The sequence below is a fragment of the Pantherophis guttatus genome, chromosome 2 (genome assembly GCF_059756535.1).
Source record: "Pantherophis guttatus breed Tessera chromosome 2, ASM5975653v1, whole genome shotgun sequence".
Classification (NCBI taxonomy): domain Eukaryota; kingdom Metazoa; phylum Chordata; class Lepidosauria; order Squamata; family Colubridae; genus Pantherophis; species Pantherophis guttatus.
This window is the reverse complement of record NC_142064.1, coordinates 62,670,200-62,697,419: the sequence shown is the minus strand read 5'-3', so window position 1 is coordinate 62,697,419 and position 27,220 is coordinate 62,670,200. Positions and strand designations below refer to the sequence as shown.

Genomic DNA, 27,220 nt, shown 5'->3' with positions numbered 1-27,220 from the left:
AAATATCCTAGCTAATAGCTGTCCTAAATTCCATGTAATTATATGTTTTGTAACTGTTTTAAGGTCAGGTTTGTTTAACTTCCACCAGTGGGAAATGTTTTATTTGATACTTTAATGGAATGGGACCAAAAATTATTTGTGAGACTTTCAAGAGCACTGTATTTATTCTTTGGTAATTGGTAATTTAGTTGTTATGAACTAATTTAATCATGTACATATATCTTTATGGATGGAGAATAAATAAGGCATGAAACCTTCTTTACCACAAGTGGAAAATTATTTGTTCACTTATAAGTTGACTAATTGGCCTACAACTCATTGTTAGATAATACAGTAAATATTCTTGTGGGTTGTGGGACAAAAAAAAATTAAAGCTTTAGAATGAATCATCCACATCTTCTAGTTTTCAAGGCTACAATGAATAATAAAAACAATTATACTGAAATGCTGTGCTAGGTCTTGAATACACAATTAACTTTTTTTCAATTTTCAAAGAAAAACTATCCCCCTTTAGAGATATTTTTACCAGGCTGTTAATTTTAACATTTACATTGCAGCTCTTAGTCTTTGGTTCTACAAGAATTAAAGCACCACAGAATATTTTGGGCTTTTCTAATATCATGATAAAATCATACAGTCACGAAGCTGCAAGGAGCCATTAACTATCCAATGGAGAACGCTATATTAAAGCATCTGCTTGAACCCAGCTAAGGAATTGCCTGTCTGAGTAATTAGTTTCACTGTCAAACTGCTCTTACTGTTAGGATCCTTTATAATCTTCCTTCCTTAAGCTGCACTCTGCAAGGATAGAGAACAAATCCTGATCTTCTTCTGTATGAAAGAAAGCTATCATATCTCTCTGGGTCTTAACATTATCTGATTGTTCTATTGCTCTTCATAGGATTTAGTTTTTAATGCCCTGATCCTCATTGCTGTCCTCTAAACTGTTCCAGTTGTCCAAATCCTTCTCTAGCATTAAACCCAATGTTTGAGGTGGGGTGTGATCATTGCGGAATGATTAATCCCTGTGATTTAGAACTGATAATTCTATTGATGCAGTCTAAATTTTGTGAGCTGTTCTCGCAAGAATGTAATACAGTTGGCTATATTCGATCTACAATCAACAGGAAAGTACAAAGTTGCCATCTACTGAATCAGACTGACAGTGGAAATGATGTCCATTGTGGCCTTGCCACTCAGAGCCAACAGGAGTTATACTTCTAGAGAAGGCATTACATAGGGAGAGATTGATCTTCACTGAATGGCAGTAGATTTCTCACCAATAAAGGCGAATATGTGTAGCTCAGGGTTGAAGTGAGAGGTCTTTGGTGCTCTCAGAATGGCTGTTTTTTTGCAGATCTGTCACTACCAAAACTAAATAACATTCTCAGTGCTGGATCTCTTACTTTTTAAAATCAAATTCTTTTACATCTTCACCTGGAGTTGCCAGAAATTAAATCCTAAAACACAATCTTTTGGCTTTTCAAATACTAAGAAGAAAGTACTGTTGCTGAATCCTATTATTTTAGGAGCCTCCATTTTTTTTTTTTTTTTTTTGTTACCTAGGGTTTCAGGAGACATAAGAAAGGAAGGATATTATTACCAAAGAAGTCAGACATTTTTGTCTATTTCCCTTCCCTTCATGACTTTTGGGTTCTGCATTTCAACAAAGATAAGCTTAAGTCATCTATTTCTACATTTTCTTTTTTTTAAAAAAAGTTGAATAACACAGAAGGATAATTTGGGATTTGCAACCAATTGGCTGAGGACTGCAAGAGAGGCTGTGGATTGTTCTTTCTATTCCACTTCTAGAAAGTTGTAGAGTTGGCTACATTTTACTGCCTTTACACATCAGTTCTATTAATTCACTTGTATAGTAATTCATTTCTACATAATCACCTGTAGCAATTGGGATTAAATATCGTTGTGGATTTCTCATCATTTGTAATTTCATAAATAGTGGGGTAGTTTCCCACCATTCTTCTGATCTATTTTTGCAAGAAACCAGACTTCTAAACATTCAGCAAGGATTACTCCTACTTCTACCTTGTGCTCATGAAAATGCTTGTACATCCCAGTTATGCTATGAACTATATTTCTCAGAAGGGTCACCAATGAACGACAATCATGATAAATGAGTAATCAGGCTAAATACTGTCAATTAGAGAAGGAAATATCATTGCATCATTCTACCAAGAAGGCAAAGCGGACAATTACAACCGAGACAATATCAAAGGGATAACTGACATCTGAGAGTCAGTGAACTGAAATGCACTAGAAAGAGGCACCTTATATCACAGGAGTGTCAGATATTTTACAGTGGATGAGAAGCTAAGAGACTAAATGTAATGAACAATACTGTTAACAAGAGAGTGTCAATGTTGGTGGTTGGATATAAGCCCAAGACTAACACACTGCTCTCCATTTGAATCCAAGGCAAGCCAATCAATATCAGAGTGATCCAAGTCTATATTGGCGGAATCAGGATCAGACTCTTGATTATTTCCAGATTCCTGAGGTAACATTTGTCTGGAGTGGGCAAGTCAGAGTCTTCTGACTTTGTGCAAACAATAACAGTCGGGATGGATGCACCACTCATCCTAGTCTTGCCACTGGTTAACTACCAGTGTGATTGAAGCTATCTCAGTGCTATATTTTGGTCTGAAACCCAACTGAAATGGGGCCAGATAATTTATTTCCTTCATTCCTGGAGCTGCAAGTTAACAATCTTCTCTAAAGAGTTAGGTGTTCACATAATGTATCCAAAAAATCATAAATTTGAGTCATTTATGCCTCGAGTGAAAACTTTAGATTGATTTCTTCTACTGCCTGATCTTTTTGTTATCACTTTGCTATCTATCCATGATATTCTCAAGGGTCTTCTCCAGCATCAGTGTTCAAAAGTATCAATATTTCTTTGATCCTTTCTCCTTCCATAGAGTGCCACAGGGAAAACCATTCTCTGCATGATTCAAACCTTTGTAGATATACCATAGACACATCCTGACACATGAATGTTTTTTCCAAAGCTTTCATTGCTATTCAGCCAGCTGCTAGTCTGCAGCCTATTTCTTGATTTTTCCTTTACTATTCCTAGTTGATCCCAAAAGGCAGAAGCTATCCACCTTCAGTATCTTCATTGCCAGGTTCCTGTACATGTTGTTATTAGTATTGTGCTTTGTTATATTTTAAAGCTTAGCCTCATCTTTTCATTGACTTTCATTGTTAGAGCTTGCAGATTATTTGCACTTTCAGCTACCAGAGTAGTGTCTTCAGTATAGCACAGGTTATTGATGTTTGTTTCAATAGGTTCAAAATCATCTTCCAATCCACGAGTTTCCTTCAATATATATTCTGCATATTCTGCATTCCCTTGAATAAATAAGGGAAGAGTATGCAGCTTTGTTACATTCCTTTGCCAACCTTTGATCTTATCAATTAAGCAAATGTCATCTTGCGGCACCTGGCAAACATGCCAAGTCTGCTGGAATTCCTGCCCTCTGGAATTATCTTCATCCAGAGATTCTACCAAGCTTCCAATCCTTATACTGTTCATGAAAGAATTGAAGATTTGGTTGTTTACCCGGCTTTGGAGGTAGGATGTTTCTAGAGCCCCTTTTTTGTCTTTTGCTTTTGTGTTGATTTTATCTTGATTCCTTTTCTCTACTGACCTGTTATATCTTTTATGTGTATATGTTTCTCTGTGTGTGCCTCTGTGTGTATTTTCTATGTTTTGCTAATTGTAAGCTGCCCAAAGTGGTTTGGGAGTTGGATAGCCAAACAATCAATAAACCTAGAGTCACTTCTCTGTTGCCATGTTCTATGCATGTTTGCTTTCCTGATTAGCATAGAGGTTTTGCCTTAAGTATTAGAAGAAGTAAAACAGGATTGATCACTGGAAGCACAAATAATTCAGCTAAAGCTTAAACATTTTGGACACATAATACAAATACAAGAATCGTTGGGGAAAAAATCGTGATGTTTGGAAAACTTCAGAGGCAATTGAAAACAAGGCTCAGCTTGCAAGAACACATCTGACAGATAATCCTAGTGATTGTGTCTGACAGGTCTCAAAAATTTAGGAGCAACTAGATTAGGAAAGTTAGGACAAATAAGAAATAAATAAAATTCATGTCCTGCTTGTAAGCTTCCCAAACATGTTTAGATGAAACAAAATGTCTGACAGAGACAAGTGACAACCTCAGTGCCAGTGGTTGAATAAAAGGCAAAAGCATGCAGAATTCCTAACTACCAAGCCTTTCCTTTGCTCCTATGGAGCATTACATAAGATTACATACAACAGGCATCATGTAAATACCACACATGGAACAGCACACACTCTGCTAGAGAGAAGTTCCCTGAAGATGGGCTCCAGCATGAGTTGGAAAGCTTATAGGACAAAACTCTGGTCCCGGTGACTGACCTCATTTGGATCCTGCAACATTATCCTGGGACATGTATATTCACCTTCATTTGTAAGATACGAAAGACTATTGCTATTCATTCAATAGTCACTCTAAAAACTACCTTGGCAACATTATTCTACAGCAGGGGTGAAATCCAGCAGGTTCTGACAGGTTTTGGGGATCGGTAGTGGAAATTTTGAGTAGTTTGGAGAATCAGCAAATACCACCTCTGGCTGGCCCCAGGAGTAGGGAGGGAATGGGGATTTTGCAGTATCCTTCCCCTGCCACGTCCACCAAGCCACACCACGCCACCAAGCCACGTCCACAGAACCGGTAGTAAAAAAAATTGGATTTCACCACTGTTCTACAGCCACTGTATGATAGGACAAGCATCTGTGTGCAACATGTAACATGCATTAGTGCACACAGGAGCACATCTTTATACAACAGGACTTGAAATATTTAATTTCTTCCATTAGTAAATGTTTGAAATATTTAACAATGTTTCCAGTTAACTGGATAGCAGATTTGTGAAGGATTATTATTTTACATGGAGCAGCGTTAATGTTTTTGCTGTCTGTCTCATGTTGGAAATGTCTCTTGTCTGAGATATTAAAAAAAGCCAATATATTGTACTACAGGTAGTACAGTCCCCAACTTATAACCATTCATTTAGCGACCATTCAAAGTTACGATGACACTGAAAAAAGGGACTTACGATCATTTTTCACACTTAACCACCATTGTAGCATCCCCATGGTCATGTGATCAAAATTCAGAGGCTTAGCAGCTGACTCATATTTATGACGGTTGCAGTGTCCTGGGGTCACATGTTCACCTTTTGAGACCATTTGACAAGCAAAGTCAACGGGGAAGCCAGATTCACTTAATAACTGTGTTACTAACTTAACAACTGCAGTGATTCATTTAACAATTGTGACAAGAAATGTCGTAAAATGGGGCAGCCCTCACTTAACAAACATCTCACTTAACAACAGAAATTTTGGGTTCAATTGTGATCATGAGTCAAAGAATATCTGTACATCCATCTGATAGAATCACTACATATCTTTCTTTTTTTGGAGAGCCAGTCATTAATTGACCAATAATATGAAATTAGCTTACTAAAATTTCTTTGATCAGATAGTCCTGCTAAAATCTCTACTTTATATTGACTGTTTCCCTATGACTATCATTAAGTATTGTACCTTATGATTCTTGATGAATGTATCTTTTATTTTATGTACACTGAGAGCATATACACCAAAGACAAATTCCTTATGTGTCTAATTACACTTGGCCAATAAAAATTCTATTCTATTCTATTCTATTCTATTCTATTCTATTCTATTCTATTCTATTCTATTCTATTCTATTTATATTCTGTACAAGTGCTGAGTTCCATTTTCTTCTGAAGCCTGTCTTGAAGTTTAAAAAAATGATCCGTATCACTTTGCTAAGCCATTCACGACAGGATGTACTGTAAATCTGAGACTCGGGTGGCCTTCATGCTTTCAGAACTGAAAAAGTAGCCATTATTTCTTCGGTCTAGTATACTATGAATAATTTGATGCCTGTAACACCTAGTAGTGATTAATAACTCTCAGTCTGAAATCTCTATCTTCAGATTGACTTTGCAAATTGAATCTGCAAACTGTCATGACTGGAACACCTGCCTCAATTGCTGAAATTTTGGTGTGCTTCCCCATTCATTCTTTTTTTCTTTCTGGGGGCCATTTTGGCTGCAAAGCAGAGAACTCTCAATTTAGGAGGTGGGGGGGTGCCTTTGAGGTAGTGTTAGCAACTGCCTGGACAGATGCCTGCAGTTTTCATGTCAAGATTTCAGAAGTGGTTTGCCCTTACCTTCTTCCTAGGGCTGAGATAGAGTGACAGGCCTAAGGTCATCCAGCTGGTTTCATATTTAAGGCAGAACTAGAATTCCTGGTCTCCCGGTTATAGCATGGTGCCTCAACCATCATTTTGATTCACACACATACAAATATACATATACAGACAGACACATATTCATATAATACAAACTCTATTTCACTGAGGGCCGCATCAGGGTTGTGTTTGACCTCGGGGAGCCGGGGTGGGCATGGCCAGGGTGGGTGTGGCCACCTCAATGTCTGTTTTTGCCTGTAACTGCCTCCTGTACCTCTGTCAGGGAAAATGTTTTCACTGGCAGAGACACCGCGGGCCGGTCCTTCACTATTTCCAGGGCGCCCCCATGGGCCAGATCTAAGCATCCCGTGGGCCCTGCGGGCCTTGAGTTTGATATCCCTGATATATATAATACATTATGTGAGTTTAAAGTTGCTTTGTTTGCTTTTCTCTTTATGCAGAAGTTCTACTCTCTCTTTGCAGCAACAATTTGCATTTATCTAAAAAGCGAAATCTCCCAGACAGCCTGAAGACATAAGGGATCCCTAGAGCAATATTACTTATGCATAGATAAACTGTTATTAGAACTAAATATCTCCTAAATTAATACTTGGAACAGTTATTTTCATTTCTGCAAAGTCTCTGTTATTCCTCTGTCTTACCATGTTTAAATGTATGGTGCATGCATACATAATGTGTTTGTGTATACATATATGCCCAGATACAGATGCAAATTCATACATAAATTATATTAACAGTACAACTTTGTTACGCTTTCCATTCAGAAATTATTGGGGGGTGGGGGAATCAGGAGAAAATTTAACACTGAACAGTGTGTTTGTTGTCCCAAGCAGCTGTCAGTCACTGAAGCAAAAGAGCAACAGGAGCTGAAAACTTTGTTGCGTTGGCACCGTCTTATGGATGAAGTGCAGAATTCAGAAGGGGATCTTCAGGTTTTAAGGTATAGTTCAGGCTGCTTACTTTGACGGGGTATTCCCCTTCCAGGTTGTTTTTCCTCTGAAAACTAAGCATATCCAAATGATCAGATTAAGTCATTGCATTTTTTCCTCCCAAAGAGGATATTGGAAAATTTGAATGAGCCAAAGTGATGTAAGGCTAGTGAAGACAAATTAAAGAAAACAAATCTGGAATGCAGTCCTGTGCAACTCAGTGGGATTTATTTCTGACTATATAAGTTTGGGTTGTAAATTGCTACTGGAATAATAAAAAGAAACTTAATTGCCTTAAATGTTGATTCTAGAAAAGAATAAAAGATTTCCTTTCTCACATAATTTATTTATTTATTTGAACCACAAATTCTGTTGGACAGAGCTTTCTGTTTTCTGTAGAACCATTACAGAGAATATCAACTGAGAATATTAATATGTGGAAGACTTATTTAAAGAACACAAGTGTGTGTGTGTGTGTAATTCACTGATTGGTTCTAAAACATACTGACTCTATTACGTACTGTTGAATGCAGACCTGAAGCTGGATTTGGCACTACAGTTTACCTGTGCTTATGCTCCAAGTCTTAAAAGTATAAACCCCATTCTATGAAATTGTTCAGAGAAATAGTTAATTCATGGTTGGCTTTGCTTGTGTTTTATTATTCCATGGAACGACTCCAGCCTTCCAATAGCATGCATAGTTATGCATGGAATTCAGATTGGAGTATACTGCTATTCATGTATTTATGTGTAATGCTTCACAGAAGGTTGCAGCCCAAATCTCTAGTCTAGACAATCGTGTATAGGAAGTCTCTGTGCAGAGCAGGATTTTATTCTGAAACAGTATATCCACTGAAATTCATTCCATGTTGGTTTTCGAACTAGCCCTGTTTGAAAATTAAACTTTTCATATAAGGACTAAATGCACAGAATTCATTATCAGCTTCTCCCCATGTTGAAATCTAAGTGATAGGTCTCTTCTGTCCTTCAGATTCAAAGGTGAAAATCTGTTTTTTTCTAGCATCGGGTTATAGTTAGAGAGGGCAGCATGACCTTTGTGGCCATTTTTCACATGAGTGTCCCAAAGGTGCTTTTTTTCAAGAGGCAACTGGACTTTTTTGTTTTTCTTTGAAGGTGTTCTGTTTCTCATCCAAAAAGCTTCTTCAGCTCTGAAGAAGCTTCTTAGATGAGAAGCGAAATGTCTTCAAAGAAAAAAAAAACCAAGGCAGTCCAGTTGCCTTTGAAAAACCTCCTTTGGGCCAACCATGACCGGGATGACTGAGAATCTCCATAGACATTTTTCACATGATTGCCGCATCCTTATGGTCATGTGATTGAAATTCGGGCACTTGGCAACTGACAGATATTTATGACAGTTACATGTCCTGGGGTCATGTGATTATCATTTGAAAGCATCCAACAATAAAAGTCAAAGAGGAGAAGCAGACTCACTTAACGAGAGCATGAATCATTAACAGCAGGGATTCATTTAACAACTATGACAGAAAAGTTGTAAAATGGGGCACAATTCACTTAAAAACTGCTTTGAATAGCAATGGAAATTCTGGGCTCAGTTTTGGTTGGAAGTTGAGGACTATCTGTATAATCGAGAAGAGCAATATGAGTGTCCCCCATCACTGAAGCTCCATTTTGCCCTCAGATCTAAAGGCTACACAACCCTAATGAAATCACCTCCAAAGATGAGATGCCAGGGAGCTTCTCAAAACCCATTTTATATAGTTTGAAATGTTAAAAGAGATGTATATTCATCCTGAGATTCCATTAGCTTACATAACTTCCAAACTTAGAGCCAAGAGCTGATACGAAATTTTTAAGAACATTTAAAGGATTAGTCTCACCCACTCCTACTTTTTAAAAATCTTCCTCAGATAAATTAGGCCCAAAGAGAGTGACTAGATGAAAATAATGTCATAGTTGGGGATTTCAAAGCTTTCTACTTTTAACATTTCTCTGCTACAATAGTTGTCCTGTGAGTCTTTCACTGTGTCCAGCTCCTGTTTGACCTTTCAGGGTGTTTCTGAAAGCGTAAATCTAAGTCCAGCAAGAATTAGTGAAGCTGGTTTTATAGTTATAATAGAAAGGAGATGGATGTACAGGACATGCATTACATTTTTAGGCCAAACCTACCACCTAGCTTCCTGGCAAATGGATGGGGAAGAAATGGAGGTAGTGACAGATTTTATTTTCCTGGACTTCAAGATCACCACAGATGGGTACTGCATCCAAGAAATTAAAAAACATTTGCTCCTGGGAAGGAAAGCTATGGCAAATCTAAACAGCATATTAAAAAGCAAAGACATCACCCTGCCAACAAAAGTGTGTATATTCAAGGCTATGGTTTTCCCAGTTGCAATGTATGGCTGTGAAAGTTGGACCATAAGAAAGGCTGAGTGCCAAAGAATTGAGGCCTTTGAGCTATGGTGCTGGAGAAGACTCCTGTGAGTCCCTTGGATTGCAAGGCGAACAAACCTGTCAGTCCTAGAGGAGATCAACCCTGACTACTCTTTAGAAGGCCAGATCCTGAAGATGAAACTCAAATACTTTGGTCACCTAATGAGAAGGAAGGACTCACTGGAGAAGAGCCTAATACTGGAAAAGATTGAGGGCAAAAGAAGAAGGGGACGACAGAGAATGAGGTGGCTGGATGGAAGAACGTTGTCCATGGGATTGCAATGAGTCGCACTCACAACTAACAACAACCACCACCTAGCTAGCTATATCCTGCGAGGAGGAGAGTCTAAGACCATATGCTCTGTGTGAGAGTGAAGGCTGAAGGAAGTCACCTACACTGGCTGGGGAATTCTGGGAGTTGAAGTCATTAAACTTGTTGATGTAGAGAAGCACTGTCTTAGACAAACATCAGGCAGAGTGTTAGTGAATAAGGGGCACCGGTAAAGCCTTAACCTTCTATCTACCCAGTACACCACAGGGTTATCAATAGGTCATAAGGAGCTGAAGAGCCTGTGCTGTTGGATTCACACCTCCAGCATGCCTAGCTTCCCTTCTCATTTAAATAATCAAATTCAATTCTCATATTTCCAACAATGCCATTTGATAATAGATGTGGATAGAAGAGGCTGCCTTATCATTATCTTCCATGCAGCTGCTGATTGACAGAGTGACTGGTGGTGGTTGCTTTTTTACAGTGTATACAGGTTTGCATGTGTGTATGGATTGTTGTGATAGAGGCCTAACTGTGGCAGATGCAGCCAGATGCTTCAGTTTGGATTTCTGAACAGAATTGGACCTTGTTGCTTTCTGTACCCTTTCAATTCAATTACATTTTAATTTTTAAAACCACATTTTAGCTACTTTGAGAAATATGATGAAGCACAATAGTACATGAGCACACAATAGATACAAACTTAAAGTGAACCGCTCCAAACTTGATTGCAGAAAATATGACTTCAGCAACAAGTGGTCAATGTCTGGAATTCACTACCTGACTCTGTGGTTTCATCCCAAATCTGCCAAAATTTTAACCTTAGACTGGCTACCTCACCCCATTCCTAAGAGGTCTGTAAGGAGTGTGCATAAGCGCACCAGCGTGCCTATCGTCCCTGTCCAAATGTTCCCTTTAAGTGTATTCATTTTATGTATTCAATTCATGCTTATACTTATATATATATACTGTATTATCTAATACGTACTTGACAAATAAACAAACAAACAAACAAATAAAAATATGAGATTCTCTTACAGAGTGTAACCTGCCATTGACGGCAGCTTTTTAAATAAGTTCAATTTTAATAGCATTTTTCAACTATTAAAACTTGTGATATATTGCCGTATAAATGTCAAAAATATAACATAAAACCAACATTCAGCCGCTATTTATGCTGGAAACTGTACAGAAAGAAGAAATAAAGTAGATAAAGGGATTGGAGCAACTCCCAGTATCAAAAGACAACGAGATAAGCTAAAATAATTGGCTAATAAATATAACAAAAAAATTTAATGGACTGCTGATGATTTTTTTGTTTGCAAAACAGCAAGTGGTGCATTTGTCAGAAGGTTGCAAAAGGTGATTCCATGAACTTGGGACACTACAACTGTCATAAATACATGCCAGTTGCCCAGTGTCTGAATTTTTATTACCTGACCATGGGGATGCCTAACAGTCATTTGAAAAATGGTCGTAAGTTATTCTTTCAATGCTATTGTATCTTTGAACTGTCACTAAACAAATTGTAATAAGTTGAGGACTATCTGTATAGAAACCAGCTTTCATGAGAACTTATATAAATGCTTCACTGTAGTATGTTATCATTTGTACTGAAACAGAACAAGGTGTGTGTGTGTTTAAATCTATGCTGTAAACAGAATAATTTAATGATACGGCTAGTATAAAAATTCTGTAAATGAATGCATTTCTGGTAGAGCTACAGGGGTTGACCACTAATTGATGAAGAATAGAATCAATCAGAACTGGTAGAGGATATTGCAGACCTCCTGAATGAAAATTTGGAAACCAAAACATAGTATGTCATTGTTTTTTAAAGGAAGAAATTATAAAATAGAAGAAAAATGAGGGAAAACCTGGCACATTTTAAACATGGTAGACATAGATGAAATAAGATGTTTTTACTTGATAGGTATGGCCTTGTGAGATGCTAAAATGAAGTCTGGAAAAAAGCAATCAAAATGTGTAACTGGATTTTTTTTTTTTCATCTAGAATGTTTCCATCTCTTCTCATTTCCCTTTGCTATGATGTGATGATCCTGTCTGTATAATATATCTTAGCAGAATGCCACACGATATGATATAATGTCTGGGAGAAGAGTTAAGTAGCTTCACACCAGCTTAACTTGGGCTATCGCTTCAGAGTCAGCTGTTTATTTAGCCATGCAAACAATATTACAGTAGAAAATTGTATTATTGCACTACTTTTCCACGATGAGAGTTTCATTGAACAGAGATTTCAGAACCGAGTCCGTGAATCAAATATTATGCTGTTCCTGTTTTTAATCAAGTGTTTTGATAATGAAATTTTATGAAATAATAAATATATTTCTGTCACTTTGTCTAAAATTATGTTACTGTTTTGTACCCTTTTAGGCCAAACAAAGAGAAAACGGGCAAAGTAACTGAATCTGGTTCTTCTGTAGTCAAACATGGCCTCAATGCTGAAAAAATCTTCATGCAGGTTCACTACCTAAAGGTCAGAATGCTTAATGCTCTTATTGGAAACCAAATGTTTTATGCACAGAAATTTAACGTGTCGATATTATGTTTTCAAAGCCCTAGAACCGTGATGGCGAACCTATGGCACACGTGCCACAGGTGGCATGTGTAGCCATATCAGTAGGCACGCCAGCTCAGCTCTGGCACGTATGCGCACTCCGGCAAGCTGATTTTCGGGCCTTCTGGGCCCACCAGGAGTAGGAAAACAGGCTGTTTCCTGCCTCCGGAGGGGCTGGAGGGAGTGGGGAAGGCCCGTTTTTCTTTCTTACCTCTATTTATCTGGGAAGGGCAAAAACAGCCTTCCCCACTCCCTCGGAGGCCCTCCAAAGGCCTGAAACGGCCCATTTCCCAACTCCCGGTGGGACAGGAAGTGACTTTTTTGCTGTCCCAAGCCTCCAGAGACTCCTAGAGAGGCTCTGGAGGCTGGGGACAGTAAAAAACATCACTTCCTATCTCACCCGGGAATTGGGAAATTAATCCTTTCAGCCCTTCACTCCTCTGAGGGAATGGGAAAGGCTCTTTTCACCCCTTCCCAGATGCATAGAGAGGATCTGGAGCCAGGTAAGAAAGAAAAACGGGCCTATCAGGCCATCACGTGCCAAGAGCGGGGGCGAGGGGGGATTGCACACACATGCGCAAGGCAGGCGCATAGAATTATGGGTGTGGACACCGGCATGTGCGAACCTCCCCCGCCCCCCCCCCTCCTGGCACGCGATGGCAAAAAGGTTAATCATCACTGGCCTAGAACATCTTATATGAACCTGTTCAGATTTTGTGATTTGGTATAGTGCATTCAGAAATGCAGGTGTATGTATCTGCACCATATACCTTCAGAATTTTTCTAAATCTTAGAGAGTGGGATGGAGTCATACTTCCATGCAAAAACCCATTCCATTTAATACATAATGCAATCCTGCAATTTCATGTACAGTGATCCTGGGAAACAACCAAGAAGATTGGCTACTCAGAAAACAGAGTTCTAGATAATGTTTCTGTGGTCTCTATGAATCACAGAAAGAGGCTAGTAGCATGTGTTACTTGGACACGGGGTTACATTTTGATGTCATCAAAATTTGGGCACTTGGCAACTGACATGCATTTATGGCGGTTGCAGCATCCCTGGGTCATGTGATTACAATTTATGACCTTCCTGTCTGGCTTCCAACAAGCAAAGTAACAAGCAACAGGGAAGCCAGATTCACTTAACGGCCAGCTTGTTTAGCAATGGAAATTTGGTCCCAATTGTGATCATAAACCAAGGACTACCTGCATAATTATCTAACTGATAAGAATAATTTAGAAATATTTCACTGATTGTTTTTGTTAAACAGTTAGCAATAAACAGCCTAAAACCCCAAACAATAAAAAATAAAGAAATCATAAATGATAGTGTGTAAGTTTCCATTGCCATAATTTATTGGCCAGATGAGGTCTAGGTAAATACCATGTAAGATAATGACTGTATGCTGACATTTTGTTAGTCATTTTGCTAACTTCAGAGCAAATCTGAAACAGAACTGTCCTGTCTTGGTTTCTTCTAGGGTTATTTCTTGCTTCAGACTTTCACAGAAAAAATTGGAGAAGCTGCATATTTTGCTTTTTTAAGAAAATACGTGCAAGCATTCCATGGACAATTGATACTCTCTCAGGTACTTCTGCACTTTTTCTTGCTGAAAGAATATCAGAGAAATTAAATAGTATGTATGTGATCTTCAGATATAGCATTGTTCAAAGAGAGCAGGATGAGCGGCATTCAGTTTATAAAAATGTTAAAATAATATGCGAAAATTTGGAAAGGTCTTATTATAATATCTAAATAATCTTTCATGCCATTTATGGAAATGGACTAAGGTATAAATTTTGGAATTTCAGTTTCTATCTCCCATATTCTTACAGTATATACGGTATATTATAATCCTGAAGTAGAATGGTTATGAGGATGCTAAAACACAGGTCCAAACTGGGCAACAATAAATGGGAAATTGCAAAGATGAAAACATTTTTTTTTAAGATACAGTCATTGAAATTAGGATTTAACAGTCAACCAGAAATATAAGGCAAGAGTATTTTTGAAAAGGTATTTTCTTTAATTTGATTTTTTGAAATAGGACATAATAGAATGACCTTTTGATGTGTGTTTGCACCTTTCATATACAATCAGTAATATAGCTTAAAATTATGGCTAGTCAGAGTAATAACTATTTTGATAATATTGTGTACATATAGAAACGGAGCTACCAAATGAAAGGATTGTAACTACTTGTCAAAAGCAGTATGTAGAGCAAGCCAAATCCAAAAATGCTGGAAATGCTGGCATTTCAGACAAATCTGCCATAATAGACCCATAGGTATACAAGCAGTCCTCATTTACTGACACCCAATTGGGACCAACAATTCCAGTGCTAAGCACCACAATCATTAAGTAAAAAATCATGTAAGCATTTTGGAATTGCAATGTCACTTCCATGTCGTTAAATGGATCACTGGGATCATTAAATGAGATATCACATGATTGCAAATTGCGTTTTCACTTCCGCTTTCCAAATTAATTCTGCTTGTTGGAAGCTAGTGAAGCTCAGAAATGACGATTACCTGACCATAAAATGCTCCAACAGCTGCAATGTAAGGACTGATTGCAGGGTCTGTTTTCTTTTACATGATCGTGATTTTGAGCAGTTGCTAAACAAGGCAGTGAATAACTGAGACTATCTGTAAACCACATTTATGCACCATTTAAAAAAGACAACAAAAATTTAGGAAGGAAAACAAAAAGATTACAACACAGCTCCAGCATCCTACATTTAGATAAGCAGGGATCAGGGCCAGACAGGCAGACAATCAGACAGAAAACAATACCCTAATCAAGGAACCACCAAGGAGGAATCTACACCCCCACCAAAGTAGGACAAGCAACTGCGTACAGGTAGTCCTTGACTTATGACCACAATTGAGCCCCAAATTTTTGTCGCTAAGCAAGGCAGTTATTAAGTGAGCTTTGCCCCACGTTACGACCTTTCTTGCCACGATTGTTAAATGAATCACTGCAATTGTTAAGTTAATAACATGATGTTAAGTGAACCTGGCTTCCCCATTGACTTCGTAAGTGTGAAAAATGACCATTTTTCACTTCTTTCAGCACCGTTTTATCTTCAAACAGTCACTAAATGAATTAAGTCACTAAATTAAGTCCTTGACTTAAATAAAGTAAGTCAAGGACTATCTCTGTAAACAGATAGCAAACCCCATGTTTATTAGCAGTGATGATGTTATCTAGTTGGGTTAATGAAATGTCTGCCCACAAACAACCAAGCTCAAAGAGCACCAAGACTTTTACTATATGCAGTTATTCTGTCCTTCTACTTGTTACTAGATTTTTTTCTAGTAGGCAAGTGAGATTTCTCCCTAGAGAAAAGAATTGGAGACCTTCAAATCAAAGTACACATTATCACTTGAAACTTACAATGATTGCACAATAAAAGCCTTCTCTAGAATTACCCAACAATGTTTCTGAACATGGCTTGGTCAACATTATAGTGATGATAATGCTTAGTTTATTTTATACCTCAGCCATAAATATATTTTCTTAACAGTAAATCTCGGAGAGTTAAATGTGCTTATGTGTTGCCAAATAAGATTCAATTGCAAATGAGAAAAGTGTAGTACTGCAATCTAACTATATACCAGCTAACACCATGCATTATTTCTGTTGTGAACAGTATTGAAGAGGTAAGAGATTTCAATTTGTTTCACTTAGCTCTGCTAGCCTGATATTAAATCAATTTGGTTAGCAAATTACATAAATATTGCAAAACATTGGAGGATCTCAGCTCATAAGGCTATTAGTCATTGTAGTAAGATCATGTTACAATGGAGATGCTAATCCGCTGGTCATTTTCTTTTTGCCTAGCAGCCTGCTGTGAAATCTGGTTTATAAATTCCCCAGCTGCTCTCTCACCATATGAAACATTTCATTCTTGTTCTTATCCTAGAGGCAAATGTTTACAAATTAGATTTTAAAGCTAATATCAAATAATTTACCTTTTAGTTATTTAGATGTGGTAAGAATATTTTCTTACTCAAGATTCTGCAATTCAGCATTCTCCCTAATAGGAAATTGGACTTGTGGCATACGGTTTTGAAGTCCCAGATCCCACATGTTAATGTCACAACAAACAATGGAACAAAATCTCGTAAGAGTGAGGAAAACAAAATTTCCCTAACTTTCATTCTAACACTCATCTAATTGTACTCCAAAAGGTTGCAAGTTAAGCTTTGATTCAACGTGTTTTCAGACAATATGTTTACATAGACTTAGATTTTTGTGTGCATGCCATGGATCTGTCTCTGTGCTTGAGAGACTGCAATTTTTTTATTCACCCTGAAATATATTCACTTCTGTTGCAAGATGAGATCAGGGGCAGGTAACCATTTTATGGCCCCCGGCAGCACTTTTAATAATACTATTTTTGGCAGCTAGGCACTGCAAAGGGTGGAGCAGTTACATCATACGAACGGACAAGTTTGTTTTTGTTTTATTTTTTAGTTAAAGTGCACTATGCCTATACAAATAAGTCTGCAGGAATGTGTATCAGGATTTTCATGACTGGCGATTCGATTTGAATTCATTCCTTCTTTGCAGTACAGAACAGGAAGAATTATCTGAAATCTTCTGCAAGTCACAGGGTTCATATCTAAATAGGAGTACGATTTTTAAGCAAATATGAATAAATAAAAGTATTGCAATGTTTTAGTGTTTAAAAACATCGAGTTGAATTCCTACCAGTTAAGAGCATGAAGACGACAGTATAATAACTAAAGAATAAATAATTCTTGCATTCTGAATACTAGTCTTGTTTCTAGCAGCATTTGTAGTATTTTTCCTAGATTTGAGCCACAGGTGCAAGGAAATGACTTCACATGTGAAGCATTAATCAGTTTGCTTTTCTCCCTTCATTTTGACTGCAAGCTCAGTTATATTTTTAATAGTAGTTTTGTTTATTTTAGTTGAGTAGAAAGTAAGTCTGGAACTTTAGGAAGGGATTTTTTTTAAAAAAAATGAGTTCATTCTGGTTTCTACTAGAGAATCCACTGAATAATATTTTTGATGAAATTTGTGTTATAGATGGAGTGCTGGTAACTATAAATAAATAGAAATGAATTTGAAGTGCTGATTCCACTTGTGTAATTAAGGCTGACGTTTAGTTTGGTGATGAAAAACGTATACCTTTGCTGAGTTTAATATGTTCATTATAACATCTGGTCAAATAAAGAAATAAATGTAAAATTGAGCTGCTAAATGTGTATATTAGCTAATTCATACCTAATGTCATTGGTACATTTTTAAAATGCATGTTTTATCATGTTTTAATATTTTAAAAATCCAGTTTGTGTGCTCATATGAAGTATTTTTCTAGCAGCATGGAGTTTTTATAATAGTGTTTCAGAAGACATATTTATGCCTAAAAACATTTTAGGATTCTGAAACTAGCCACATATTTTTAAAATTATATATTATATATCCGTATAATATTATTATATATCCATATCCCTTGGATTTTTAAAATACGTTTTTCAATAATTAAAAATTGCACCAGGAAAAAAATTAGTCTATGATATAATTGCATTTGTATTTCATTTTAAATTATGTGGTTAGTTTGAAGAGCCTTTGATTATATTCCAGTTTTTAGTTTCTCCAACAGTCTGTCAAAAAAACCCACAACCCTTTATATGCTAGTGCATTTTGGGCATAAAAATGTGAATTGAGAATTCATATAACAATCTTGTGTAATTGTGTAGATTGAGTTTACAGACATTAGACCTTTACATTATTTATATCTTTAATAGTCAGCAGTATCTCGTTGATTTACTTCAAAATGGATTAACACATTTAAAACTAATTATAATACAGTTGAATAATAATCCATCTTGGAAAATGTTGTACTACTCTCTAAAATATTGTGAGATCTTTACATAGCCAAAGATACAGTTAGGCTATAGATACGAAGAACTGTGCAGACAGAAGCATGCTTGTCTTAATAATAAAAATAATCAGGGAAGCTCTACTCTAGTCTATTGGAATCCTCAACTGCATCTCTGTAATTTGTATTATGAAAGTGAAAAAGATGCCATTTGCAACCAGGTTACACAACTTAAATATCTCGATGGCCAGCTTATTTTCTCTTGTTAAAATATTAACTCTTCAACTTCTGAAATATAGCTTACATAATATAATGGAATCTTCCATTGCGTTATGATGTGGAATGTAGTTCTGCAAGTTTTTTTAAAATTTCTGTAGGATATTCTACTCTGTCCACCCTTTTTCTCATTTCTTCCCTTTTTCAATCGCCATTCGGCATTCCCTTGATCTGAGCATGTGTACACCTCGTAATGGGATATGTTTTGTCTTTTTGTATAATATTTTTTGTTCATGTTTCTGCAATTGTTGGGTTTACCCTGGGCCTATGGTTATTGTCCACTTATCTGAAATTACCAGATAAGTAGTACACAAGTTTATATCTAAAGATCACAAACAGGAGATTAAATGTCACATATAAAAATATAACTGTAAGTTTTATATATATATACAGAGAAACATATGGAATTGTAGCCATTCATATACTCTATTTCTCCAAAAATAAGACCCAATTAGAAAATAAGCCCTAGCATGATTTTTCAGGATGCGTGTAGTATAAGCCCTACCCCAAAAATAAGATTGTCAGTTAAGATTGTCAGCCAAACGAAAACAATTAGTACCATTTCCCCCTGAAAATAAGACCTAACTGGAAAATAAGCCCTAATGCGTCTTTTGGAGCAAAAATTAATATAAGACCCGGTCTTATTTTCGGGGAAATACAGGGAGCTTTATTTACATTTAATCTTCTCTTTTATTGCCGTTCAGTTTACAGTAGTATTTGGTGATTACATTAAATTGATTATGAGAATGTATGAAAATATAATGTACTGTCCTTGTATTTGAGGAAGATAGTTGTTAAAACTTGACATTTCTTATATCTGCTTTTATTATATGTGGCTTAGAATTTCATAAGCACATCTACCTTTCATGAATATTCAATGTCAAATGAATAGTTATAAAATGTTGTTATGAGTGCTTGTTTTCAACAATAACAGTATTTTGTTATTTTTATCCAGGAATTTCTTCATTTATTATTAGAAGAGTTTCCCCAGCTAAAAGGGTATGTGAGTCTAAACATCATGATTCAGATATTTTATTTATGAAAACCTTGTGTGTACATTTTCCAGGAATGTATTAAAGTTGCATCTCTGCAGTGAATATCATAAGATAATCTTATATGCCTAAAACACTAAGAAACTAGTACTATAGTTATGAATGATGTTGAATTTGAGTGTTGCATAGCTATCTGTTAAATTATAAGATGCTATATCTTTTATTATAAGAGAAGAAAAATACAGGGAAAGGAAAACCATAGAAAGGAGCTTTGGATTTCATCATGGGATCAGAGTTTAGGTTTTTGAATTCAAAAACAATTCTAAATTCAACTGAAATAAATGATGCACAAGTAGATTGTATTTGTGTATCTTTTCATTTCCAAAAACTTAAAAAGGGAGAAGAGTGTCCCAAGTTCAAGTAAGAAAAAAAAAGTGAAAGCCCCATGCATTACCTAATAATAATAATATTATTATTATTAATAATAATAATAATAATAACAACAACAACAACAACAATAACATAACAACAACAACAACAACAACAACAACAACAAACCACCTTACTCGGAACAGCTTACATCCTCCGACGATACCTTAACAGTTCCTAGGTCCTTGGTTAGGACTCGAGCTGCTGAGCTATTAACCAGCCTCAAAGGCTGTGAATCTCACTAAAGATTAATAGTAATAATAATAATAATAATAATAATAATAATAATAATAATAATCCTTTGTCAAGAGTGCTCTGCTTACCTGGTAAAACATTTTGGTTGAAGAACATTAATATTCTTGACAAAAGAATTTCCTGGAACCTATTGGGCTTCCACATTCCCCCCCCCCCCAACTTGCACTTGGGATAGTTCCCAAATTTTTTTGGCTTTGCTTTGTTTTCAATGTCTGCCCTCTGATTTTTCTGTCTTTAGTTGCAAAGCTTTGCCATTTACTTTGTATTAAAAGAGCATTTTTATGACTTGGTTTTTGTACAGTAAATTATGTAAATACATTGTGCTCAATTATGGTATCAATTTTATTTCCACTAATGATGTGCTTGAACAGTATTGGGGAAGTTTTGAATGGATTTGTCTTTCTTGCTAAAAAGTGGTATTTCTGTTTTTCTTGGTGAAATTAATTTGTTTCAGTCTCTTAGGATCTCTGAATAAACTTAACTCTCTTTCTCTTTTCTAAATTTTATCAGTTAAGATTTTACTAAAACTAGGAAGCTAATGGCTGCTTAAGAATATGCCAAGAATATTTTAATTTCCAGTAAAAGTATGGAAATTATATTTCATTTTCCTTCAGAAAGAAAGGCAAGATTTCAGTTCTATTTATTTTATGGCCAGACTTATAGTATGCTGCCAGAATTATGAATAAAGAGAAGAGAAAGTGTGGTGCCAAAAATAATAGATCATATGTATATAAAGTATGCTCTCATCTATGCTTATATGTCTGGCAATTATGTTTTTTCCACTAATTACAATATAAGTTTTAATTCTTAGCATAAAGTTAAGAAAAGAGTTGAGGTTTGTACTTGTAAAATGAAATGTGTTAATTTGGATTTAATTATATACAATATTTCTTTGACCTGAAAGAAGTTTAGACTTTGTTGTATTACTTCTCCCCATTATAAAAATACTAGTTTTTTTTCTTTTGATATCAAATGATAGTTTAGAAGCACTTTAGGTTATGATGGAGGTGTCTCTTGATTAAATGAAACACAAAATGCTTCTTAAGTAAGCATAAGTAACATTTTTGGGATTCGACTAACAGATGTATTCACTTGCTCTAATATTATAGCTTTGAAATGTGTTTTTCTTCATGCCAGTCATTCCCAGCTTCTTATTTTAAGCAGTCATTTGTGAGCATTTTGAAACACTTCACAGCACAGATATGAACTTTTGCCAAACTTTTTTTCCAAAATGCATAGTTTAAGAATGTGTTTCCCAGCAATAGCTTTCTATTTTGTAGTGTAACGTTTAGTCCACAGTAATACTTTTATGTCATGAGAACCTTTAATGTAGAAGCATTAAATAATTTTTATGTCTTCATTTGACATGAAGTATTCTAATATTGGTTTATATATTAAAGGGATATCTAGAGTTTGCAAATGTTATATAACAAATATTTTTCTATTATTCCTAAAAGGATCAAATTGGGATCAGCATCACACTTGGTTTTTTTTTCTTCAAATAAATTAAAAGAAATTAAAGGAAGAAACAAATTAAACTCCTGTTGTCCCTAACCCTACTGATTGTTGGAACTGATAAAGGCATTGGCTTATATTTGTTATGCAGATAAATATAAACCTTCAGGACATAATAATGTAGGGTTAAAAGATTCTAAAAGTAATCACATGAAAACCATCCAGTCTAAAATACTGGAGTAATGGAGATCTGAGATGATGCGGTCTGGTTAATTTTTAAATGGCCATTTGTCCAATCTTTCTGAGAGTTAATATGCCTGACCCTTAAGTAAGTGATCAAATGCTGCACAGTTGGACACAAGGAGGCTGTAAAAGTTACAATCTGGGGAACAGAGAAAGGGGAATTGGTAATGTTTAGAGAATGTCAGCCACTATTTAAATTACTGAGAAAATTTGGATTCTTTGTCCAGTCCAAATGAAATGTTGCTTTAAGGAAGTTGTACAATACCAGAAAGGACCATTTCATCTGAATGGAAAATTCCAAGGCTGCGGTCTCGGAAGGCAGTCTAATTCTTCAATTTAATCAGGGCAGACTTGGAAAAGTGAATGTAACTGAAGATTACCCAAATGGATGAGACAATAAGAAATGGCAACCAAAATGAATAGAACTGCCTGAAACATGATGAAAAAGAAATCAAATACCCAAGATAATATTAGTTGCTCAACTTTCTATTGGATTTAAAAACAATTTATTTCTATACAATTTGTACAGTGTATTAGCTTTGGGAAGGGGGGATTGCTGTGAAACTTTTAAGCAGCACGATTTTAATGGCATGAGATAGCATTTGATTCATAATCACATCTGCTTTCCATAATAAACACTATCGGACTTGAGACTGAATTTCTAAGATGCCATTGTTTTGATCCTGATTTTCAAATACAGTTTTCTAGTTATGTGCCTGTTGTGTACAATAGACCTAAAAATCGATATGCTGTGAAACTAGCTCAGAGGGAGCTAGTTCAAAATTTGCTATGAATAGCAGTAACATAACACTTATTCCATAACAAATAATGGAGCGATCCTACTTTATAAATTATGGAATTAAATTATCCTACTAATTTTATTGAAATTCCTGAAATCCTGGATCCCAACACAAATTTGGACAGTGCTCTGTATTAATGGTGCAGGATATTGTGTCAGGAATTAGGAGCAGCATTTGGCTTTCAATAATGGATGCTACACTCTGATAAAGAGGATAAGCCCAAAATGAGCAGGACCAGGACTAAAACGATAAGTAACTGAATTGAATGAGAAATATAAATTAAATTAAATGTAGTTAATTACATCTGATCAATAGGATTATTCTCCATGAATTACATTTTTCTTGTTGTCACCTAAAAAAATGCATCTTTTGGAAATGGTTAGGTCAGTGGTTCAGATTACAGGTGGTCCTTGACTTAGAACCATTCATTTAGTGACTGTTCAAAGTGTTGGAAGAAATGTCCATCTGGGTTCAATTCCAAGTGGGGAAAAAGACACTGGATTCATGGAAGTTGCTTGGAAAGAAGGTTTATTGATGAACAGGATCACATGGCTTGAGCTCCTGGGCAGAATCACGTAGCTTGAGTTCCTGAGCAGAATCATATGGCCTGGGTTCCTGAGCAGAAAAAAAGGAAGAGAGCTGGGCGTCCCTGGGTTTTATGCCCCCTCTGGGCTTTGAACTTCCTGGGGCACAGGAAGAGTATCCTGATTCGTTGCTGTCAGAGGTCCTAGCTAGCCTTTTAGGTTGTTTGTGCACAGGTTTGGTTGAAACTTGGTGGGTGGTGCAATGAAGGGCAATTAAATGGCTCTGCCTGAAGGAAGTAGATCTTTGTTATGTAGAATAGACCTGCCCAGGCCTTAATGGCCCAGTAACAAAGGTGGGGGGCTGAGTTTCTACTTCTCTGAGTTTCTACTTCTCTTTTAGGGGAAATATTCTGCCTTTTTAGTATATCCTAAAATATTTCATTTTTCTAGGAGAGGGGTGGGTTTTAACTTCCAACAAAAGCTACAATGACACTGAAAAAAAGTGACTTGTTTTTCACACTTATGACCACTGCAGCATCCCCTTGATCAAACTTCAGACACTTGGTAACTGGCTCATATTTATGATGGTTGCAGTGCCCTGGGGGTCACGTGATCACTTTTTGTGACCTTCTGACAAGCAAAGTCCATTGGGAAGCCAGAGTCACTTAACAACCGTGTTACTAACTTAACAACTGCAGTGATTCACTAAAAACTGTGGCAAGAAAGGTTGTAAAATGGAGCAAAACTCACTTAACAATTGTCTTGCTTAGCAACAGAAATTTGGGGTTCAACTCTGGTCGTAGGTCGAAGGCTACCTGTATACACCTCTGCTGTCATGTACTTTCATTTATATAATAATTATATAATAATTCTTATATAATAATTCATTGCCAAATGAACAATTTTTACACTTCTAAATGCTGAATTCTATTTACAGTGGAAATACTATACTTATCTTTCAAGATGGAAATAGAACCCTGTATTATCTATGTACTATGTGCAGTTCTGTTTTGGGCTTTAAAGTATATTAGGCAACCCATGATCCATTGGGTCATCATTTCAGAGTTATTTCTTTATCTAAACAAAGAAACAAAATGACCCAGTGGGAACAGGAGCAAATACCTGCCCCATTGACTTTTCTTATAGGAAGTTGGCAGAGAGTGCTGAAAATGGTGATCATTGCCTGTGGCTGACCACAGCAGTGCTGTAGCACAACTTTGCCAAATTTCAATCCCACAGGAATTATGGGTTTCAAAATTCCTGGATTTTGAATGCATTCTGTAGCCCATTTCAGGTTTATTGGCTAAAAAAATATTGTCCTATAATGCTGTTTCACCCCATTGAAGGGTACAAACAAACAGACATAATACAGTAGTTTTATAGATTATGGTGAGTGCAATGATATGTCATCCTATCGCATTACTAAATGATTGAGTATTTGTTTAAACCTATTTTGATAATTTTCAACCAATTACAATGACATATCATATCTAAATAAGCAGAATCAGGTTAGTAGACTAGATTATTTCATAAACAATGATGCTTTGCTGGCAAAGGTTTAACTGTTTTTTCAAAGTATTGTCCTCTTGTTGCATCAGACTAATGGAAGAAATAAGTGTGTGGGAAAATGCGGAATTTGTAAACAAATTTTAGGGCCCATCTGCTTTGTCTTAAAAAAAAGGGAGGGGGGTTGGATCAATTCATAGCTGTCGTGGAGATCAATGACTATTATGGCAGTGTGACTGCCTCTGAAGGCTATCTGCTGGGAAACCAGTGGATTCCTTGTGCAGTTGGTTGTCTACTGTGAAAACAGACTGCTGGACTCTAAGGGGCAGGGATCAGATCCCACTGGGAAAAATATAGGAAATCATGCCAGGTTCATCTCTTCAATCATAGCATGTCCTCCTCCTGTCTTAGAAGGAACAGCTATGCCTTAATTGCTTTCCTTGGACCCAGAAAGAAAGAATGCCAATTTATATATAGTAATGTGTTTATAGATGAACATGTATGAATGTACGTATGAAAACTCGTATTAGGGAATTTTAAATATCTGGAATTTTCCATTCGTTATCTGCTTTAGTAAAAAAGTATGAAGAAATTACAAAAATGGAAAAATTGATAAGCTCTTAAGAGTAAGTGCAACTATTATGTTTTTTATCATGTGTGTCTGTGTGTATAAGGGGAGATAGGTGTGTGTCTCACACACAGAGACACACACCCAAGCAATTCTTAAATTATGATGGCAACTGAGACTGGATTTACTATCACTTAGCAACAGAGCATGACATGGTCATACTAGGTGACATCAAGTGACCAAGTTGCTTAGCAACAACAATTCTGATATCTGTTGTTAAGCAAGGGCCACATGGGTTGTTAAAAGAGGACCTCACATAACTTTTAACTTTCTCCTGGCTTTTCTATTGACTTGTTTTGTGGGATTCTGGCAGGATTGTCAGAAATCATAATGATTTGTCTGGAGTATTGCAACAGACAGAATTACAAGGTCCCATTGTAAATACCTTTCATTTAGTTCTGTCATAATTTTGAATAGCTGCTGAACAAACGGTCATAACCCAAGGATTATACACACATACACACTTACATACATTACATCTTTATGATTAATTTTTTATTTGTTTGGAAGGTATGGTCTGGCGATTGAAAACATTTTCCAGAAGTGGCTTGACTGCTCAGGAATACCCAAGGTAAATGGAAATGTGTTTTTTGAATAGAATCCTGTGTATGAATAAGCTGAACATGTTGTTCAAATTACTCTTTCTTCTATAATAGGGTTATGAATAAAATCCAGTATATGTTTTTATAAAATACATATATGGGAACCAACTTTTATCAATTGCAGGTTCCATTTTCTATTTCCCTCAAAGAGATGTTGCCAAGGGGAAAAAATCTCTTAAACCTTACTTTATTACAAAGGATGCTGTTCATTGGAAATTGTATTATTAAGGAATCTTACTGACACTTCACATTTTTAAATGGAAGAAATGCATTTTTGTGGATGACGTAAAACACTGCCTTAAATACATTTTATTTATCAACCTTTTAATGTTGAGTGGGACGGATTTATAAGATTTCACACCTGTTGCAGTTATGCTAGGAATGTTTTCTGAAAAGAAAAAGGGGAAAATTAAATATTTACAGAGGAATACAAAATGTTATCAACCCAGGATAAACAGTGGCAGTAAAGAAACCATCTTCCTAGTAACCTATACAGCAATTGCACATTCTGTCTATGATTCATATATTTAATTGCTGTGTCCAGTTAACTGGAAATGCTAGAGACAACAAGTACATTTAAAAACACATCATTATCCTTCAGATATCCTTCTGTGGATTGCATACATATTCTCCAGACATCCAAAATTTGATCTCCCTGGAATGTTGACCTTCAATCTCTGTAATGGCCAGTCTATTTGGCTAGCCCAGGCAAAATTGGCAGAAACCAAGAATAGATTAATCCAACAGTGAGTCATAGAACCAGTTTTCCATTCCCTATCTTATAAATCTTATAAATTTGAAGGAGCAAACGTTTTTATCTATCCATTTCAGTTATTTTCCTGTCATGCCCACTCAGAGCAGCTCGGATAAATGGAATACAACACTGTTACACTCAAAAGAGCCAGGGTAGGAGAGGCCATGACTTTAGTAAATATTCTTCAAATTCCTTGTGAAGGATTTTCAGGAAATTGGGCTTCATAAAAGAATGTGCCTTCCCCATAACTAGAACCCCATAGCTTTTGACTGGATCGGTAGTTAGATTTTCCAATGTGTTACATTATATATGTATTCTGAAAGAAGGACATTTGTGTGTAGAGACAAAAGATTGTAGGAGAGCATTTTCTTAAAACTTGTTGAGTCTGGGTT

At 36.2% G+C, this 27,220-nt stretch overlaps 1 protein-coding gene across 6 annotated transcripts in view; it reads left to right on the top strand.

The window, feature by feature from the left end:
- AOPEP (aminopeptidase O (putative)) overlaps positions 1-27,220 on the top strand; it is a 201,905-nt gene that overhangs the window by 66,431 nt on the left and 108,254 nt on the right. For all 6 annotated transcript variants that reach the window (XR_015732731.1, XM_034410091.3, XM_087888250.1 and 3 more), the window contains exons 7-11: positions 7,145-7,251; positions 12,321-12,423; positions 13,988-14,095; positions 19,596-19,639; positions 25,983-26,043. Coding sequence is in view for 5 of the 6 variants with exons in the window: in XM_034410091.3 (XP_034265982.2) it covers positions 7,145-7,251; positions 12,321-12,423; positions 13,988-14,095; positions 19,596-19,639; positions 25,983-26,043 (423 nt within the window). In the remaining variant the exon portion in view is untranslated. The remainder of the gene's footprint in view (positions 1-7,144; positions 7,252-12,320; positions 12,424-13,987; positions 14,096-19,595; positions 19,640-25,982; positions 26,044-27,220) is intronic.